The sequence below is a fragment of the Nyctibius grandis genome (assembly GCF_013368605.1).
Source record: "Nyctibius grandis isolate bNycGra1 chromosome 34 unlocalized genomic scaffold, bNycGra1.pri SUPER_34_unloc_1, whole genome shotgun sequence".
Taxonomy (NCBI): domain Eukaryota; kingdom Metazoa; phylum Chordata; class Aves; order Nyctibiiformes; family Nyctibiidae; genus Nyctibius; species Nyctibius grandis.
In genome coordinates, this window is record NW_027167468.1 from 28,006 (window position 1) to 48,795 (window position 20,790).

Sequence of the window (20,790 nt, forward strand, 5' to 3'; positions counted from 1 at the left end):
TTTCTTTAGACTCATTCTTCCTTCTAAGGGAATTGTTCTGATATATTTCCCTTCTTCCCTGTTTCCATGGAACCAGAAGGCTTGCTCTTCCTCTGTCCCACCGGAATATCTGGGGGTATCTTCCCCATTCCCATGGAATCAGAGAGCTTGCCTGGGTTCCCATGGAATCAGAGGTATGCCTGGGGGTCTCTCCCCCCTCCATGGAATCAGAGGGCTTGCTTTTCCTCTGTCCCATCTTCCAGGGTGCCCTTATTCACACATACACACTCACTTCCTCTCGGTCGTGACTCGCTCCCTCGCGGGTTACGAGTCCGCACTCGCTTCGTACGTATTTGTACATCTCACTCACACGTTCGGTGGCCTAGTCGAGAGGCTTCCCGTCACACACACAATCATACACAATTACTCTGTCCTTCTCCGGCTGTTTCCCTCGCTGGATAACAGAACCACGGATCTGGATTCCGCCCACATACAGTCTCACCCCAGGAATCACCCCAACCAGACGAACCTTACTTACCGCTCCCTCGCGGTCTTCGTTTGGTCTTCGTGCACAAAATTTAAGGGGTCTCCTTTGCTCATTTATCGTAATTTAGAGGGGTTCGTAGATCCAGTGTTTAGTGGCAGCACCCTCCAAAACAGGGCTATCCGTAGATAGGGCGCCCCCGTCTGCAGAGGTCTGCACTAAAGAAGCCTGGATCCGAGTCACGGCACCAAATTGTTATAGAAGCTCGTGATAAATCGGGAAAGTCAATTTATATTAATCATAAGAAAGTTTATTAACATGAATTTAGCAAGCGATAAATGAGCAAAAACAGCGCTGGGCGGCCGGGGAGTCACCGCTCCACCAACGGCGTGCGCCGAATCACACGGAAGACACCAATTTATTGGATAAAACATACATATTCATTAAGATGAGTAAGGGCTGTTATAATTAGTTTCTGGGAATGGGTGTAGTTATGTTAATTATTTCCAGGAACCCTCATTATTTGTAAATTTCCTTCTGTTTGTGTTCTGATAGTTCCTCTTGTCGGTGTTTGCCGTTAGTCGGTTGTGTCGACAACTCCTTATCTAGTTACAAGCTCAGCATATGTTATTTAAACCTACTATCTCTACCTAACAGGATGGTCATCTAGGATCACATTTTTTCTTATTACACGAATCATCCCATTTATGCCCCCCCCAGTCCTTTGTTCCTGCATACGTGGCCTCCAGAATCCTCTGCGTTGTTGTTAGGTGGTCGTTATCGGTCTCCTGGTGGTCGTTGGAATGAAGGTCGAAGTCTTCCTTACGTGTCCTGGAGTGAACCTGGTAATTTAGTTAGTTTGCGCAAACCAACCCCCTCCCTTGAGTTGCTTAGTCATAGGGATTCCAACAAGCATATGACAGTTTCCTTGATTAAACAGTTTTTAGGACTGCTTAGCAAGCGTATAGATAAGGCAGCAGTTGTTTCTGTATATGGCATTAGTCAGCAAGCAAGTGAGCAGATGTTTACTTATCAGGATGTTTGCGGAGCAGATGTTTACTTATCAGTATGTTTGTGGTTTCTCTTAGCTAAGTTACAGTGAAGCCCTCTACACTCACATACGATTTTATGAACAAAGTTAACCCGTTTATTACAGGGATTATCTACCATGAGTGCTCCGCCGATTTTGCACATTTTCAGAGATTATATACCATAAAGTTATATATAGTCATAAGATTCCCAAGAACTCATTTGCATAGTCATGAGATTCCCCAGAACTCATTAATATATGTAAATATCCGTTTCGAATGCGCAGTCTTTTTCTCTGGTGGTCGTCAGGGGTCTTCAGATGAAGGCTTGTAGTCTTCCTCACTGTGTTCGCTGACTGACCCCTGCTTCTGCGCAAACTCAGTCCATGGATCACGTATGTTCATGTAAGTTATGTCCTTCAAGGCAGCTGTTGCAACTCCCTTATCTTTAGGTTTCTGTTTTCCCAAGGCCAAGTTGTCTGAAGTGAAATACAGCCATCCTAACTAGAAACTATCTTTTCAAGGCCCAGTTGTCTGAAGTGAGATATACCCATCTAAATTAAAAAAGGCTCCCCTTTGTTTATTTATATAACTAGGTTAGTTGAATGTCTAAGGTATTTACATCCTCCTCCTTGTTCTTGGGGCCCCCAACCATTTCATTCCCCCCCTTACTTGTTACTTGTAAATTCTTTTACAAAGGTTCCAAGTTTTCATATTTCATTACCTTAGGTAGGATCCAAATTTTCATAGCTAATTTCTTCAATTTATACCATAAAAGGCAATTTAAAGCTGTTAATTATAATGACAAACACTAACAATATCAGAGGTGGTGTCAAAAACAAAAACACAATATAATCATTAACAGTCTCGAGTTAACTTTACGGATGTGGGTTCTGTGAGCTGGGATTTCCATGGTCCTTCGGGTGCCTTCTTGATTCTCAAGTAGCGGATCCAGGCAGTGTGCTTCTCAAGCCTGACCGCTGTGCAGGTCGTGAGCAGAACTTGAAAAGGGTTGCTCCATTTCTATTCGAGAGGGTTACCTGAAATATTTTTAACATAAACCCAATTCCCAGGTTTAAACAAATGCACTGGTGGCCATAAACCATTCATAGGTTTCCTTTAAACTGGTCAGCAAAGTATATGGGTTTTCCACTACTGGATACAAATCTTTACCTATCTGATTTATTGCTCACAAATCCTGCACCCATCGATAAGTTTTGCCATCAGGTTTTTCAACAGGTAAAATAGGTGTGTGTTATACTCTGAAGAGAGAATGACATTAAGGCATAAACGAGGTCAGATGCTGTCACTCAGACCGCTTTATTGAACGAGAGGGCAGAGAGAAAACGAAGCGATAGGAAAAGTAGGAAGTGAGAGGAGAAAACTAAGCAGGAGAGCGGAGAGAGCAGCAAGGTTAGTCACCACCACGGATCCAGCGGTGTGCTGTCGGTCCTCGTTCCTCGGTGGGGGGGGTGTACAGAAGTAGACGCTGCCCGGAGGAGGAGGGAGGCGGCGGCAGGGGGGGCAGCAGCAGCAGCAACGGGGAAGCAGGGAGGCTGTAAGGATCCTGCGGCTGGTCCATGGACTCGTGTCATCCAATGGGCATGTGTCTCCATGTAGGTCTCCTCCAATGGATGCGTGTCCACAGGCCTCGGTAACAGAGCTTGTCCCTGGCAGATAGAACATGCACACTTATCCCAAAATAACTAAACGCACTTCCTGTCTGCCCCAAAGAGTCCATTTTATGGTCCTCCACACCACCCCATGGCTCAAAGTTTGTTATGTCGTCTCAGATCGCTGTCTTCGGGATCCCATGGTGGTGGGAGAAGGAAAGGATAGTAAAGTAGGAAAAGAGCATTTGAACTTCCTAAAATGTAAACAATCAACAAATTCAAACAATTTGTATAACGGATGGCTTCGGTTGGTGTATTCAATGCCAGCCAGTGATGAGGTAGGTCAGACAGAAATAAATTCAAACAAAACTAGTCTTCAGACCTTATTGCTTTTTCAAACAGAAAATTGTAGGCAAACATATTATTTATCTGGGGGTCTGTCTCGGTGAGCAATGCACGCCGGCAGACCTGCTGCAGGTGAGATAAGGGCAGGGCACTCCAGTTACTTCTTTCCATTTCACTCTGTGTGCTTTTTTAAATCGCAGTGTCTCTACAAACTGCCTTGAAAGCTGAGGTGGGGCAGAGCGGGAGCAGCACGGTGGCTTTCACTGGTAACAGGGCGCTTGTCTCATAAGTTAATTTTACAGTAGTCTGTAATGTTGGTATTGAAGAACTGACAGGATATAAGAATTTTTGCTGTAATCACACGATGGCACATCTGTTCTCTAAACTTTCTTACTGCTACCTACGCTTTGTAAGCATCTATGGCCTCACATGCCTTTATACATTGCACTGGTTGTTCTACCGTTCACTGAAAGAATATTCTTTTGAATATGTTCGGCAAGAGACGGGAATTGATGATATCCCAGATGTCAAGAATGACTTTGCTTTTATGCTTCATATGATCAATCAGTATGATCCTCTCTATTCCAAGCGGTTTGCTGTCTTCCTCTCTGAAGTCAGTGAAAATAAGCTGAAACAGCTGAACCTGAACAACGAGTGGACCGCAGATAAACTGCGGCAGAGGCTACAGACGAACTCCCACAGGCATTTGGAGCTGCAGCTTTTCATGCTTTCTGGACGACCAGACACAGTTTTTGAAATTACTAAGCTGCAGTCATTAAAACTTGAAATAATTAATAACGTAGATACCAGCAACCATTGCACAGTTGGACAATCTCCAGGAGCTCTCGTTGCACCAGTGCTCTGTGAAGAGCCACAGTGCCGCCTTGGCATTTCTGACGGAGAATCTCAAGAGCTTGAGTGTCAAGTTTGATGACATCAGAGAACTTCCACACTGGATGTATGGCCTCAGAAATTTGGATGAGCTCTCTTTAACTGGCTTCCTAAGTCACAATATTTCCAAAAACATCACACTGGAGTCTTTTCGGGAACTTAAAAGCCTTAAAGTTCTTTACATAAAAAGAAATTTGTCCAAAATCCCACAATCTGCACTCGACGTTTCAAGTCACCTGCAAAAATTGTGCATCCATAATGACGACACTAAGTTAGTGAAGCTCGACAACCTGAAGAAGATGGTCAACCTGACACAGCTGGAATTGGTTCACTGTGACTGAGAGTGCCTACCTCATGCAGTCTTCAGACTTCTCAGTCTTCAAGAATTGGATCCAAAGGAAAACAACCTCAAATCCATTGAAGAAATAGTAAGTTTCCAACATCTGCGAAGACTGACAATCCTAAAGCTGTGGTACAACAGCATCACGTACATCCCAAAACATATAAAGAAACTCACTAGTCTCGAGCGGCTTTACTTCAGCCATAATAAAAGAGAGGTTCTTCCATACCACCTATTCCTATGCAGCAAAATCAGATATTTGGATTTATCTTACAATGACATTCGCTTTATGACACCTGAAATAGGAGTCCTGCAGAGTTTACAACACTTTTCCATTACTTGCAACAAAGTGGAGAGTGTGCCAGATGAACCATACTTCTGCAAAAAACTTAAAGACTCTGAACACTGGGAAAAATGACTTGTCAGTCCTTTCACCTAAAATACGTAATTTGGTATTCCTCTCCTACTTGGATATTAAAGGCAATCTCGTTGAAATCCTCCCACCTGAGCTCGGTGAATGTAGAGCTCTGAAGTGGACTGGTTTCGTTGTAGAGGACACCTCGTTTGAAACATCGCCTTCTGATGTCAGGGAACAAATGAAAGCTGAATAACCACCTTCCTCTCGCTCAGTTTTACAGAAATAACGCTTCTACCAAATATGCTGTAGAAAGTGCATACTCCGAACAGCCTGCTCCTGAATATTTAGCAATTCCCCTTTGAAGCATGTCCAGCCTTCCTGGACTCCTTTGCCCTTCAGGACTGACTCCCAAGGGACTCTGTCCACCAACCTCTTAAATAGGCTAAAGTCTGCCCGGCAGAAATCTAAGGCAGAAGTTCTGCTCTTGCCCCTCCTTACTTCCCCCACTATCGAAAACTCTAACATTTCATGGTCACTATTCCCAAGATGGCCACCGACCCTCACATCTCCCACTAGTCCTTCTCTGTTCACAAACAACAGGTCAAGCAGGGCCCCTCCTCTACTGGGCTCATTTACCACTTGCATGAGGAAGTTGTCCTCCACACATTCGAGGAACCTCCTAGATTGCTTCCTCTCTGCCACGTTGTATTTCCAGCAGACATCCGGCAAGCTGAAGTCGCCCACGAGTACAAGGGCCGGTGACCGGGCGGCTTCTGACAGCCGCTTGTAAAACGCCTCGCCCGCCTGCTCATCCTGGTTAGGTGGTCTATAGCACACTCCCACCGTAATGTCCGCCCTGCCGACCTTCCACCTGATCTTCACCCATAAACATTCAACCTTGTCATCCTCACCATCTTCCTCAATTTCGACACAGTCCAAGCACTCCCTAACATACAGCGCTACCCCACCGCCTCTCCTGCTTCGCCTGTCCCTCTTAAAGAGCTTATAGCCATCCATAGCAGCACTCCAGTCATGAGAGTCATCCCACCACGTTTCTGTGATGGCAACCACATCATAACCTTCCTGCTGTACAGTGGCTTCCAGCTCTTCCTGTTTGTTGCCCATGCTGCGTGCATTGGTGTAAATGCACTTCAGCTGGGCTAGCGGTCTTGCCCCCGATGCCGGACTGTCGCCCCTAGGTTCATTTGCAGTTGCCCTGGTCTTATCCCCCTCCCCCATCGAACCTAGTTTAAAGACCTCTTGACCAGCCCTGCCAGCTTCTGGGCCATAACCCTTTTCCCCTTCTGACTCAGCTGTTCCCCATCCGGCATAAGCAGGCCCGGTGCCACGAAAGCCACCCTGTGGTCAAAGAACCCAAAATCCCACCTACAGCACCAGTCTCTTAGCCACGTATTAATCTGCTGTATTTTCATATTTTCACCCAGAACGAGAACGGACCCTGCCCATTGCTGGCCATCATGAACGTGCTGCTCCTGGCTGGGAAGATTAAGCTGCCGCCAATGATGGAAATCATAACAGCTGAACAGCTGATGGAATACTTAGGAGACTATATTCTTGATGCAAAACCTAAAGAGATATCTGAAATTCAGCGTCTAAATTATGAGCGGAATATGAGTGATGCAATGGCAATTCTACGTAAGGTGCAGATGGGTCTGGATGTCAATGCATAGTGTTTGATCTTCTTGATATCCCCTTGTATCACGGATGGTTAGTGGACCCTCAGGTTGCTGACGTAGTTAAAGCAGCTGGTAACTGCAGTTACAATCAGCTAGTGGAGAAGATAACTTCTTGTAAACAGTTGGACAACAGTGAACTGGTTAGCGAAGGTTTTGCAGCTGAGCAATTTCTAAATAACACAGCTACACAGTTGACATACCATGGACTGTGTGAGTTGACTTCAGCTGTCCAGGAGGGAGAGCTTTGTGTGTTCTTCAGGAACAACCATTTTAGCACCATGACCAAATATAAGGGTCAGCTTTACCTGCTAATGACAGACCAGGGCTTTCTTACAGAAGAGAAAGTTGTTTGGGAAAGCTTACACAATGTGGTTGGTGATGGAAATTTCTGTGATTCTGAATTCCACCTACGGCCTCCATCAGACCCTGAAACTGTCTACAGAGGGCAGCAGCATCAAATAGATCAAGACTATCTGATGGCATTGTCTCTACAACAAGAGCAGCAAAATCAAGAGATTAACTGGGAACAGATCCCAGAAGGAATCAGTGATCTAGAGCTAGCAAAGAAGCTCCAGGAAGAGGAGGACAGGAGAGCTTCTCAGTACTATCAGGAACAAGAACAAGCAGCTGCTCAGGTCCAGGAGGTGCAAGGTGCTGCTTCTCCAGCAAGTGGAAGACAATCTGGGAGTAATGAACGCAAACGTAAAATGACTCTGCAAAATAGACTGGCCTTAGACTTACTATTAGTCAAAGAACAAGGAGTGTGTGGATACCTTAAGTTAGACAAAGAGCACTGCTGCATCCACATCCCAAACATCACTGATAATCTGCAAGAGCGATCGGATCAAATGAAGAGAGTAGTAGAAGACAGCAGGGCAATCAGGGATGCAGCAGAAAACAGTTGCCTCAGCAAAATCCTGCAAGAATTAGGTGCACTGTCTCTAAAAGGATGGTTAGCCGCATTGTTAGAGGGAATAGTTTATGTAGTTGTGATTATAGCTATCACAGGGATCTGCGTGGGTCGTGTTAAGAGAATCATTGAGAAAAGTATATGGAAGTAGTGAGATAATAACTCTAACTGCTTCCAAAGGGGGGAATCGATACCAGACCGTTTAGTAACGGTTCAGCAAGAGCAGGCCTCGGAGTAGGCTCTAAAAGGCCTGCTCTGTGTTACCTTTACACAGAATCAACTTTCCTGGTAGTAATTTTCCTTTCAGCTAGAATAACAGAGAATAACAGGATGTTCTGAAGCAAACTGCATGTTTTGTAGATAGAGTCTGCTTATGGGACTGATAACAGTGTTATAGTCATCAATGATTCTGGCTTGCGCTTAGTCTTAGAAAATCCAAGGTCTCTGTTAAATTCCTTGCTAATTATAAAGAAGGGCCAAAGACAAACAGGACTGCGAAAAACAGCTTTGTGATGTCTAAATTAACTTGATTCCCAAACTCTGGCGCCGGAGGAGAGGTAAGTCCAGTGAGAACCACAACAACCTCTTCTCCTTGAGGCCACCTGCACTCGTCAACAAGAAGGCCTCAACCACGCATGCGCAGAAGCTCAATTATGGGGGGACTGCGACCACTAGAGACCCCCAGGGACCACCCAAGACCCCTTCCCCAAGTTAGTACGCATGCGCAAAGACAATTACATAATGTATTAGCATATGCATAAGTTTCTTGGAATAGGTGGGCTTTTCTTGGAATTATATGAATATTCATTTTTCTATAATGTATATAATGAGTATGCTTTTATTCTTACGTGTGCATGCTAGGAGGAGAGATCCCCCATGCACCCAGCGCTGCAATAAACCAATGTCGGCTTTCTAAACTATCATTTGGCTTAGAGAGTTTTCCTGGTTACTATTTTCCCGTAACACGGTGATGGAGCAGCTATAAAATGCATGTTACTTACAACACGTTGAATTAATTGCACAAAACAGGGGACAATACACGGTAAGAACATCAACGTTACAAAACCACGTAACAGGTTAAATAAAACACGTTTGACCCATGGAGCGCCTGGAAGCCACGAAAAGGGATCTATTTCCCAACCCTCCCAGGTTTGTATTGGGACATGAGCTAATTTTCATATTCCTGACATTATCTGTTTAACAACTTGAAAGAACATCAATTTTCAAACAACAGTTAGAATCATTCAGTTTACCACATACCCTCCCCCGCCTTCTGCCAGCAATTAGTCAAGGACCATTCAATGTTAAAAATTTGCCGTTCTCATTTGCGTGGCCTGATCTGCTAATAGATCCAGAGCATGAGCCATTTCATTGGTGATGGTTTCTAAGACAGCCTGTAGCCAAATTATGTGGTTTAGGTTATTCTCAGGCACCGCTGATTTTCTCACGAGGATTCCGGGTGGCAGGTCCATAATAGGGGGCCAGGCATCTTCTCCCCACACTTGGCCACTACCACCCACTATAGCAGCATATAATTTGATACTCAAATCTTCGTCCTTGTCTCCTGGGAGCAGGAAGAATAAAGGGTGAATTGCCCCAACATAACACACCCCACTCCAATTTGCTGGCAGCACCTTATGTGTGTAGTGGCCACAAATCCAGTAATGGCCTTTTAGTGCTCCAATTCCCTTTTCAAAGGGGGCTCTGCTGCTTGCAGGTCTGTAAAGATATACATTTTTCTTATTTCCAAGGGGGACCCCCAAACAGGGATAAATTCTCTTTTTGTTTTATTCCAATAACAACGAGTACATTCCCAAACTTTTGAATCGTTTATCCAAGTACAGCCACATTCAAAACTGATTTGACCGAGGATGGTATCACTTGTGTGAGACCAATATTTTTGGAACCATACCGCCTTTCCAGCCTTGTTGGTCCAATACCACAGTTTTGATCTTTGTCTGGCGAAACGATCATATGTATAACCCGTGCCAAACGGACACACAACGCAATAAATACCAGTATTAGACACGGAATTAAAACCCACATGGGAGTCTGCTGCCGTCCTCCTTTGAGGGATTCACCTGCAGAAAAGGGAAGAAAAGCCCAAACACCTCTCCCTTGCCTAAGATGGGGGGGATGGGGGCTCCCTCGAGGGGGTGCCAGCCCAGCCGGCTGCGGCACTGGCCTCAGGCAGCGATACAGCTTTGACAGCCTCCCCCGGTAACCGGCCAGCCCCGAGGCTCCGGCCTCCCGGTAGAGCTCCTTTGCTCCCAGATGCCCCCTTTTCACATGCAACCACTCTCATCATCGCTCCCATTCTTCTACCACCGGCCCACTTAGCAGAGGAGCCAGTCGGGCTAGTTCATCAGCTTTGTTATTCTGCTGGCTGACCGGGGTTTGTCAAGCTGCTGCGGAGCCACCCGTGCCATGGCAAAATTTCCTTGTTTGGCAATAGCTAAAATATTTTGCCATCTCTCCTTCTGCCATACAGGTATTCTGTTAACTCCCCACCCATTCTGCTCCCACAAGGGGAGCCGCTCCGTACACCCCTTAAACACACCAAAGGAGTCAGTGTAAATAGAAACAGGGGAAGTGGATTGGGACACACGTTTGAAAACACTCCACACAGCCACTAACTCTCCCGCTTGGGCGCCGCCTTCCCCTTCCGTAATCAATTTTTGATCAGTTCTTCCCTGTACAGCGACTGCCCGGTATCTCCAGATCTTACCCTCCCGTTTAGCGGAGGCACCAGTGAACCACACGTTTTGCACAAAACAACTGGGGACGGGGGGGGGTGCACTAGGAGTCAGGGGTTTGGATATTGCTCCTTGGCTCGCCCGCTCCCCGGGCCACCCCGAGACCAACTTCTCTAGCTTGCCTGGGGGTAACCCGTCCGTGAGATCCTGCGGGATACCTTTTCCACACCCCAGGGCAGATGTCGCCGACGGTACGTTAACCGGACCATACTTTCGTCGGTAATTAATTAACTCCTGGGTGACCTCCCCCCAGGTCCACACCTCCAACTCCCGGGACCTGCGTTCAGGGCTCACCCGCCCCACCGCTGCGGCGGAGACCCTCTCGCTCCGAGGCACTGCTGTAACCGCGCTCTGCCATCGTATGCCCAGGAGTTTTAATGATGCCGGGACACCCCGTACCAAGGGTGTCCTCCGGGCAGGGCCCACGGGCAGCATCGCTGGCGATTCCTGTTCAGCTCCGAGCTCGCGCTCCTACACCGCTGGGAGCCAAGCCGCCCTCCGTACGCGTAACAGCGGGTGGTCTCCGCCGGACCGTGACACCCTCCGTGCCTATTCGGTTTCCGACTCCCCAGGAGCGCGGCTGTACTCCTGTTTTAGTGCGGCCAGGCCTACGGCCGAATGGGGAGTGTCTTTGGCGGCAATCTGAGCAGGGTAACTCAGATCATCATCATATATAAAGTCTGGTTTAACTAAGGCTCGCGACCAGCGGGCATTTCTTGCTTGTCTGGTCTGAGTTTTGCCGCCTCTAACTCCTCACAGAACACGCGGCTTCCCCCTCGGGGGGCGACTGGAAACGGCGACTCTCGCCCGCGCGGAGCTGCTCTGTAAGCACAGGCTGCAGACAGCCTGCCTGAGCCTTCTGCTCTTCCAGCCGCCCCTCCAAAGTCTCCACTTGCGCCTGCAGGGACCGGACGAGAGCCTGCAGGGACTGTACCAGCAGAGACTCGGCACCACGCTGCCGGTTTCGGGCCGTCACAGCCGCCACTAAACTCACACCCCAAACGGCCCAGGCAACGGCTTTCCCTTTCCCAGCCCCACATCTGCCACCTTTCAGTACGGCACGAGTTCGGTCATGCAACACGCTACTCACTGCCACATCTGACACGCGGTTTTTTTACAGAAGCCGAGACCGCCCACGCCCTCACGTCCACGAAAGTCTCAGTTCTCAAGCAATTCTCTCTCAAAACTCTGGCCCGCAACGCTGCCGAACACGCCGCTTTACCGGGCAAAGGCGCAGGAAACCGAGCAACAGGAAAGGTGGGAAATACAGGGGGGAAACAAGGGAGCGCCCCGAGAGAGAGAGATGCGCGGGGATACTCACCCCCGCGGGTCCCGCGACGCCGTCTCTCTTCCAGCGGCGAGTGACGCGGCGGGGTAAAGGCAACCGCACACCCCGACGAGGCAGCAGCGCTGGGAAAGCCGAGCGCGCGCAGCCCGGGCGGCAGCACGGCGAGAACCGGCGGCCGCGGGCCCCGCTGCGCAGTTCCTTGCCTGGGCAGTGAGGGAGGGCGGGCGGGAGCACCTGTCCCGTCCAATGGGCGTGTGCCCGCGCTCTCTCCATCCAATGGGTGTGCCCACGCGGCCCGCCTGAGCGTTGACAGGCAGGTGACGGGACCAGTGCTCGCCCCAGTGTCACCAGTGCGAGCGACAGGGACAAACGGCCGCTCCGGACAAGTCCTGCTGCGCACCAGCGTCCAGGTACGCCCGCACGGGCAGGCGCTGGGACATCTGTTTGCCAGTTCGGTCCCTCACCGTAACAAAGCCAGGAATCCCCATCTTAAGCATTGTTTCTCCTGCGGTGAAATAGACAGGTGAGGTGGCAAAGCCCGGCAAAATTCGAGGGAAAGCTGCAATGGCAAAGGGAACATTTTCTTTTTTCTAGGTCACGGACATTACTCGTGTCCATAGATCTTTCTCTGTGAATGTTCGTGCATACTTTTATATATTTCAATATTATTGGGAATTTTTCTGGTTTTAACTCTTTTGAAGGACAGTTCACAGTTTTTAGTATTTCGTGTCATACCAAGATGTTTCTGTTGACTCTGCCTATTGAATGTTTGTGTGTTTTAATTACACAAGCCTCTGGTTGAGCATTCATGCCACTTAACGTTAGTCACTGAATGTACATGCATGAGGCGTGAATTCAGCCCTCACATGCAGATGGTGGATGCAAGTGTCTCCAATGACTGGTTCAGGGCCCTGAAATAAGCTCTCCCTCCGAACTGTGCTTTGGATCAGGAGCGGGTTTGTGTCTCTGAGTGGATGGTAGCTGAGGGCTATTTCGCCCCTCAGGAACCCGAAGTTAAGCCAAAGAATGTCAACGGAATTCAAAACACTGCTCAAGCCTTTGGAACGTCCTGGCTATATTCATTTCGGCAAACAAGTATTTTAGTCAAGCAACCCTCACGCTAGATAAAAGGAGAGGACTAAAGGCTTTTGCTGCTTGGAATAATCATTGAAATGTCATTGTAGGTGTGGGTCTTCAGATGAGCTATGTGTGCATTTTTTTTCTTTTTCCTTCCCCAGCCCACCTCCAGGGAAGCTTATGCCAGAGGAAAGAAGGAAAAGCCTCCCTTTTTACCAGAGGAGCCATGCTCCTCCTCCTCAGATGATCCTGTTCCAGATGAGTTGTTATGTCTCATTTGTAAAGAGATGATGACGGATGCAGCTGTTCTTCCCTGCTGTGGAAACAGTTACTTTTCATTTAGTATAAATAACCTATTACAATGAAGAGCTTCTGCTGAAACTGCACAAAAAGCTTGAGAGGAAGGAGCATTTATATTACAAATTACCTAGTTTATCTAAATAAAAAAGGGGCATTCAGAACAACAACAACAAAATACTACCCTTTTAACATCACACCCCACTCTAACATTATGTACGTGTCCACGTGAGACGAGAAGCCCCCGTGGAGCTTAAAAATCAGCAACCGCTGGGCTTAAACCCAAACCTAAAAGTCCCATCGCCCAAAAACACTGGCCTGCATTTTGCGGTTGGGGCGACCTTGGAGAAAAGAAAACCCTTGAAAACCAGGAGCACAGCTCTTAGCTGAGAGCAAATGCTGACTGGGCAAATGCCCACTTTAATCGCGTTTTAATTCCAATTAAAATTCCCATTTTGATCGTGTTTTGATTCCGATTGAAATTCCCACTTTGATCGCGTTTTGATCACGGTTAAAATTCCCATCTTGATCGCATTTTAATTCCAATTGAATTTCACATTTTGATCGCATTTTAATTCCGATTAAATTTCGCATTTTGATCGCATTTTGATTACAGTTAAAATTCCCATTTTAATCGCATTTTACTTCCAACTAAAATTCCCATTTTGATCACATTTTAATTCCCATTAAAACTCCCATTTTAGTCGAATTTTAATTCCCATTAAAATGGAATAAGAATTAAATTGCCCCCAGGGGGGAACTTGATGAACCCCCGGGGGGGGTTAGAACAGCCCCGAAGGGGAGAGAATTGACCCCTGGGCAGGGGGCAGATCAGCCCCAGGGTGGGGGGCACAAAGTGTGACACCAGGTAGTGACAAACCAGCTTTATTACCCTGTGGGGGGGAGGTGAGCACAGTGTCTGGGGGGCGATACACATGACTCCTCCTAATTCTGCCCTCCTGGGGGGCTCAGCCACACCCCCCTCCCCAAAATACCCCCCCAAGCTTCCTCGTGTGGGATCCTGGGGGGGGTACACAAGAACGGGTGGGGGGGCCCCAAGCCGAGGATGCTGATGGTTCTCAGGGGAACCCAGGGCAGGGGGGCAGGGGGTCGGGGTGGTCCAAGGGGGTCCTGAGGGGGGGTCCTGCGTGTCAGGGGGGTCCAGCCCCAGGATGGCACATGGAGACTCGGCGTGACGTCGACAGACCCTGGGGACACGGTTTGTCCCCCTGAGGGGGCTCTCAGGGGATGCTGTGGGGGGCATCAGGGTGAACGGGGGTCCCCGGGTGGCGGGGGGGTCCCGGGTGACGGGGGGGGTCCGCTACTTCCCAGCGATGAGGGGGTTCCGGAGGACGATGATGACGGAGTCCCCACGCAGGAACATCTTGGAGACGCAGCGATCTTTGGTGACAGGCTGGGAGATTTTTCTGGAGACATGGAGAAAAGAAACACCTGAGAAGAAAGAGAAACTGGAAATTTCCTCCTGAAATCTGAAAAGGGCACGAGCATTACTGGGAAGACTACATTGAAGATCAACTGCAAAGTGGGAGAATTAGATAGAAATCAATACGCAAACCCAAAAGATGGGGTTTTTTTTTGCCTTTTTTGGACACTGGTGCAAAAGGTCATAACTACTTGCTTGAGATTATCAGTAAAGACTTTTCCTTGCTATTGCAATCTGCACTATGGCAAATGTGTTTAAAGTAAGTTTTCAAATGTTTTCATGCTGTAACCTTCAGGAGAGGGCTTTGGTACAACTTTCTCTCTGTCAGGTACAAAAGGATTGCAAATTCAATCTTGAAAGTGATTTAGGTTTGCTTTGTTGGATGACTGAATACTGCTGTGCTGCTAATAAAAAAAATACCCAAAACAACAAAACAAACAAACAAACAAAAACCCAAAGCAAACAAACTAGAAACAAAACCAAAAAATACACAAAACCCCCAAAACCAAACCAAAACAAAACAAAGCACCCAAAAAACCCCCCAAAAAACACAAAAAAAACCCAAAATGAAAAAAACACCAAAACCTCCAACTCCCCCCCAAAAAACAAAACCAAAAAAACCCCAGCCCCCCCCAAAAAACCCAAGAAAACCCTCAAAAAACAAACACCCCCCCCAAAAAAAGCAAAAACAAAAACAAACCGGAAAAAGCAAAAAAAACACCAAACCGAAACAAAAAAAAACAAAATCCCTAAAACAAACACAAAGAACCACCAAAAAACCCACAAAAGAACCAAAAAAACCCCCCAAAATACCCAAAACACAAACAAAAAAAAACCACCCCAAAAGAAACCAAAACACCCCCCTCTGAAAAAAAATCAAAAAACAAACAAACAAAAAACCCACCCAAAAACAACCCCCCCAAAAAAAAAAAACAAAAAAAAAACCACCAAAAACAAAAGAAACAGAAAAAAAACAAAAGAACCAGAAAACGCAAGGAACCTAAAAAACCCTTAAAAAAAACCCCAAAAAACAATAATAGGTTATTTATACTAAATGAAAAGGTGGTCCCTATTCCTGCCATCTTAAGGGGACACTTGTCAATGGATCTCAAAATTAAACTTTGTGCTCCTTTGCTAAAATATAGTTATGATGGTGGAAAAGCTCTGTGAGCTTTTCTATTAGCACCTCAGTATCTGGAATGTAGCAGCAGAAATAATGTTTACAGAAATAAGTGGAAGGTTCAGTGCTGAAGATATGCCAGCGGATGCATCTGAGTGTGCAAGAGCGATGTAGTAAAAACTTAAGAAAATGAGGACTTTAATAATTGCAAATATTAACGTGAGCTTATAGAGTGTGAAAAACTTATTACACTGAGGCAGAGAAAGTCTGTCTAAATCAAATAGAAAATGGAGAGTTGTTTTCTAGGTTATGAAGATGCCCTCGAAGAATTCAGGGGCAAAATGTCCCGAGTCCCTTGTTTCAGCGTTAATTCTCCTGGTGCTGCTCTGGGGTGGCTGTTGGGGCTCAGGGAGTCGCTGTCGGGGGGTTTTCTAGGAGTGGAGCTTTGACACACTCGTTGTTGGGGGCTGCTGAAAGGCCACAGTGCGAATAGTAAAGTCTGATCCCCCCCGCGGGGCCTGGGACACACCCCTGAGGCCTGGCACCCAGCCCAGCGCCTGGGACCCGCCCCCGGGCCTAGGACTCCCACCCCCACAGGCCTGGCACCGCCCCCCAGCACTTGTCCCCCTGCCCCAGATGCAGCAGCCAGGGGACAGCGCCCGGGGCCCAGAGCCGCCCCGCAGACACCGGTAAGGGGACACCCCCCCCCCCCCCCCCCCGCCCCGCATCCTTTCGCCTGTCAGCCCCCCCCCGTGTCCCCCCGCGCGCGGTGTCCCTTGTGCCCCTCCGGTGCCCCTCCCGTGTCTCCTCCCCCCCCCCCCAGTGTCCCCCTCATGTCACCCCCCACATAGCTATATGTTTCCCCCCACCATGTCACTGCCCCCCTGGTGTGTGTCCCCCCTCCCGTGTCACCCCCCCCACAGTGTCCCCCTCATGTCACCCCCAATATAGCTATATCTTCCCCCCATGTCACTGTCCCCCTCTGTCACCCCCCCAGTGTCCCCCTCATGTCACCCCCCATATCTAGATGTCACCCCCCCCGATGTCACCCCCCCACAATTGTCACCCCTCGCCCGATGTCCTCCCGCAGCTTACATTGGGGAGGGGGAAGCTGCGGGGGGGGGGCTGCACCTCAAGGTGCTGACCCCCACTTCCCCCCCCCCAGGCAGCGGCTGGTTCACTGCGATGGGAGAAGCAGGAGGAGCTGGGGGAGGCCGAGAGCCCCGGGCTGTGCCCTACTGGGCCGGACTGGGAGGCACTGGGTGGGGCTGAGGGGCTCCCTGTGTCCCCCAGCTCCCCCCCCCGGGGCGGGTTCTTGGGGCTCAGCCCCTCCCTGCTGGCATCCCCGCACCCCCAGGGCCCCCCCGAGGGGGTGATCAGAGGTGGGGGTGGGGGTGCACGGGGGGGGGGGGTGGCAATGTCTGTGTCCGTGTCCCCCCCAGTGTCACCGTGGTGTGTGTCCCCCCCCTAGAGCTCTTCAATGACGTGTGTCTTGGCCCGGAGGTGGGGACTGGCAGCCCCCCTCCAGTGTCACCGGGGTCTGTGTGTCCCCCCCCAGATTTTGTCGATGACGTGTGTCTCGGCCCGCAGGTGGGTACCGGCACCCGCCCCGGTGTCACCCCCCCACCCCAAGTGTCACACGCCCCTTGGTGTCACCCCCCTGCTGTCATCCCCCCCCGGTGTCACCCCAACTCTAGTGTCACCCCATCAGTGTCACCACCCCTCTGGTGTCACCCCCCCCCCCCTGGTGTAACCCCCTGTCCCCCCAGGGCACGGCAGTGTCCCCACCGGTGGCAGTGGCCCGTAGCAGCACGGTGTCCCCTGGGGGGGCCGGGGGGCCAGAGGGGACAGCGAGGGTCCCCCCCGGCCCAAGAAGAAATGTGTCAATGGGTTCGTCACATTCTGCCGCGTCCAGCGGGGACCCCTCCGCAGGTGGGGACAGGGGACATAGGGGGGACATGAGAGGGACAGGGGGGGATATGGGACCATGGGGGGCCATGGCGGGCCATGGGGGACATGGGGAGGAAACAGGGACACTGGGAGACATGGGGGGACATGGGGACAGGGGACACGGGGACAGGAGGGGACAGGAGGGGAGGTGGGGGACATGGGGACATGTGGGAAGACATGGGGACATTGGAGGGGACAGGGGGACGAGTGGAACATGGGTACATGGGGGGACAGGGGAGCATGGGGATGGGGGCACATGGGGACATGGGGGGCACACGGGGATACAGGGACACGGGGACATGAGGGGAACATGGGGACAACGTGGCCCCCGCAGGGGGATGGGGACAGCAGCGAGGGGACACAAGCTCTGGGGGAGGGCGTGTCCCGGGGAGGTGACAGCGAGGTGACAGTGACGTGACAGCATCCACTCGGGCCTGACCCCCACGGAGGCCACGCGGGAGCTGGCCCGGATCTGGCGCGGCCTCGGCCCCGCCCAGCGCCGCCCGTACTGGTTCGTACTGGGTTACACTGGTCCCCCCCCCAGTGTCTCCCCCCAGCCAGCGCGGTGTCCCCCGCCATGTCCCCTCTGTCCCCGCAGCCGGCGCGCGCGGCGCTTCAGCCGCCTCCACAACCGGGTGCTGCGGCCGGACGGGGACAACGACAGCGACGGGGACAGTGACGGGGACAGCGACCCCCCCCGCGCCCCTCCAGCTCCTCCTGGCCGCCCGCGCTGCCACGCCCGGGGGGGACCCTCTGCCACCCTGATGTCCCCTCCTGGCCCCAGCCCTGTCCCTGTCCCCAGTTACCCCCGTCACTGCTCACCCCAGTCACCCCGGTGTTGATGGGGTGTCACTGGGGCTGTACCCCCGGCTCTCTGCAATCCGGCTCTGAGCACCGGCTGATTCCCCGCAGCCCGTTTCCCCCCCGGCTCCTGTCGCCCCGGCCTCCCCCGGCACGGCTCGCAGGGGCTGCCCGAGGTGCGGCCGCTCCCCCGCAGGCCGCAGTGCCGGGGGTGGGAACAACCCTCCGCGGGGCTGGGGGGGATTTCTGCCCCTCTTGGGCCCGGACCTTGGCGCCATCGGTCCCTGGGTTGGTGGGTTTGGGGTTGCTTTGGGGTTATTTTTTTGTGGGGTTTTGGGGAGGGTTGTTTTTGTTTGTGTTTTTTGGTGGTTTCTTGGGGGGTTTTGTTTTGGGGGGTTTGGGGTTTGTTTTGGGGGGTGTGGGGGTGTTTTCTTTGTTTTTTTTCGTTTTGTGTATTTTTTGGTGTTTTTGGTGGTTTCTTGGTGGGTTTGTTTTTTGTGTTTTTTTTTTGTTTTGTGTTTTTTTGTTGTTTTTTGTTTTTTTGGTTGTTTTGGGTTTTGTGGGGTTTTTTTGTGGGTTTTTGTTTTGGGGGGGTTAGGTTTTTTTCTGTTATTTTTATTTTCTGGTTCTTTTGGGTTTTTCTGTGTTTCTTTTGTTATTTTGGTTTTTTTTTTGCTTTTTAAAAATTTTTTTCGTTTTTTTTTCAGGGGGTTGTTTTTGGGTGGTTTTTGTTTGTTTTTCATTTTTTGTGGTTTTGCATGTTTTGGGTTTTTTGGTTTTTGGTTTTTTTATTTGTTTTGGTTTTTTTTCTTGCTTTTTCATTATTTTTCGGGTTTTGTTTGGGCTTTTTTGTTGTTTTTTGGAGGTTTTTTTTAGTGTGTTTTTCTATTTGTTTTGGGGGTTTTAGTTTTTGTGTTTGTTTCTATGGCAGGGTTCGGGGTTTTCTTGAGGTTTTTTTTTTTTCTGGGTATTTTTTGTTTCTTCCTTGTTTAGTTTTTTGGTGCTTTTTTTTGTTTTGGGGTGTTTTTTTTTTCTTTTCTTTTCTTTCTTTTGTTTTTTTTGTTTCTTTTTATTTTTTTCATTTTTTTTTTGGGAGGGGTTGTGATTTTTTGGTTTTTGGGAGGTTTTTGGGGTTTTTTTTTTGGAGGGGGGTGTTTTAAGGGTTTTGGGGGTGTTTTTTGGGTTTTTTTGGGTTTGGGGATTTTTTCTGTGTTTTTTGTGTGTATTTTGTTGTTTTGAGTTTTTGGGGTTTTTTGTTTCTTTTGGTTTTGTTTTTCTTTTGGTTTTGTTTTTTTCTTTGGTTTTTTTTGTTGTTTTGTTTGGGGTTTTTTTAGGGATTTTGTTTTTTTCTTGTTTGTTTTTTTTAATCTTTTTCCGAGTTTTTTTTATTTTGTTTTTGTTTTTTATTTTTTTGTTTCTAGGGGAGGTTTTTTAAGGGTTTCTTAGGGGGGTTTTGGGGTTCTTTTGCTTGTTTTTTAATTTTTTTTCTTTTTACGAGTTTGTTTTTGTTTTTGTTTTTGGGTTTGTTTTTTTGTTTCTTGGTGAGGTTTTTTAAGGGTTTTTTGGGGAGGGGTTGGTGTTTTTTTGGTTTTGGTTTTTTTTGGGGAGGAGTTGGAGGTTTTGGGTTTTTTGGTTTTGGGGCTTTTTTTTGGTTTTTTTTCTGTTTTATTTTGGGGTGGTTTTGTGTTGTTTCTTTTTGTTTCGGGGAGTTTTTTTAGGGTTTTTTGTTGTTTTGGGTATTTTTTTTGTTAGCAGGGCAGCAGTATTCAGTCATCCAACAAAGCAAACCTGTATCATTTTCAAGACTGAATTTGCAATCCTTTTGTACCTGACAGAGAGAAAGTTGTACCAAAGCCCTCTCCTGAAGGTTACAGCATGAAAACATTTGAAAACTTACTTTAAACACATTTGCCATAGAGCAGATTGCAATAGCAAGGAAAAGTCTTTGCTGATAATCTCAAGCAAGTAGTTATGACCTTTTGCACCAGTGTCCAAAAAAGGCAAAAAAAAACCCCATCTTTTGGGTTTGCGTATTGATTTCTATCTAATTCTCCCACTTTGCAGTTGATCTTCAATGTAGTCTTCCCAGTAATGCTCGTGCCCTTTTCAGATTTCAGGAGGAAATTTCCAGTTTCTCTTTCTTCTCAGGTGTTTCTTTTCTCCATGTCTCCAGAAAAATCTCCCAGCCTGTCACCAAAGATCGCTGCGTCTCCAAGATGTTCCTGCGTGGGGACTCCATCATCATCGTCCTCCGGAACCCCCTCATCGCTGGGAAGTAGCGGACCCCCCCGTCACCCGGGACCCCCCCATCACCCGGGGACCCCTGCTCACCCTGATGCCCCCCACAGCATCCCCTGAGAGCCCCCTCGGGGACAAACTGTGTCCCCAGGGTCTGTCGGCGTCACGCCGAGT

The 20,790-nt window shown here is 49.0% G+C and overlaps 1 protein-coding gene and 1 pseudogene across 1 annotated transcript; both read left to right on the top strand.

Moving 5' to 3' along the window:
- Window positions 1–3,556: 3,556 nt before the first annotated feature.
- On the top strand, window positions 3,557–5,291 carry LOC137676986 (volume-regulated anion channel subunit LRRC8C-like; annotated as a pseudogene).
- A 1,192-nt stretch (window positions 5,292–6,483) lies between these two features.
- On the top strand, window positions 6,484–20,657 carry LOC137676987 (ubiquitin carboxyl-terminal hydrolase MINDY-2-like). The gene is given in 7 exon segments (XM_068424182.1): window positions 6,484–6,718; window positions 6,721–7,437; window positions 11,522–11,658; window positions 11,757–11,899; window positions 18,176–18,252; window positions 18,490–18,589; window positions 20,552–20,657. Coding segments are annotated over 7 exon segments (1,482 nt in total). The 5' UTR covers window positions 6,484–6,516.
- Window positions 20,658–20,790: the final 133 nt, after the last annotated feature.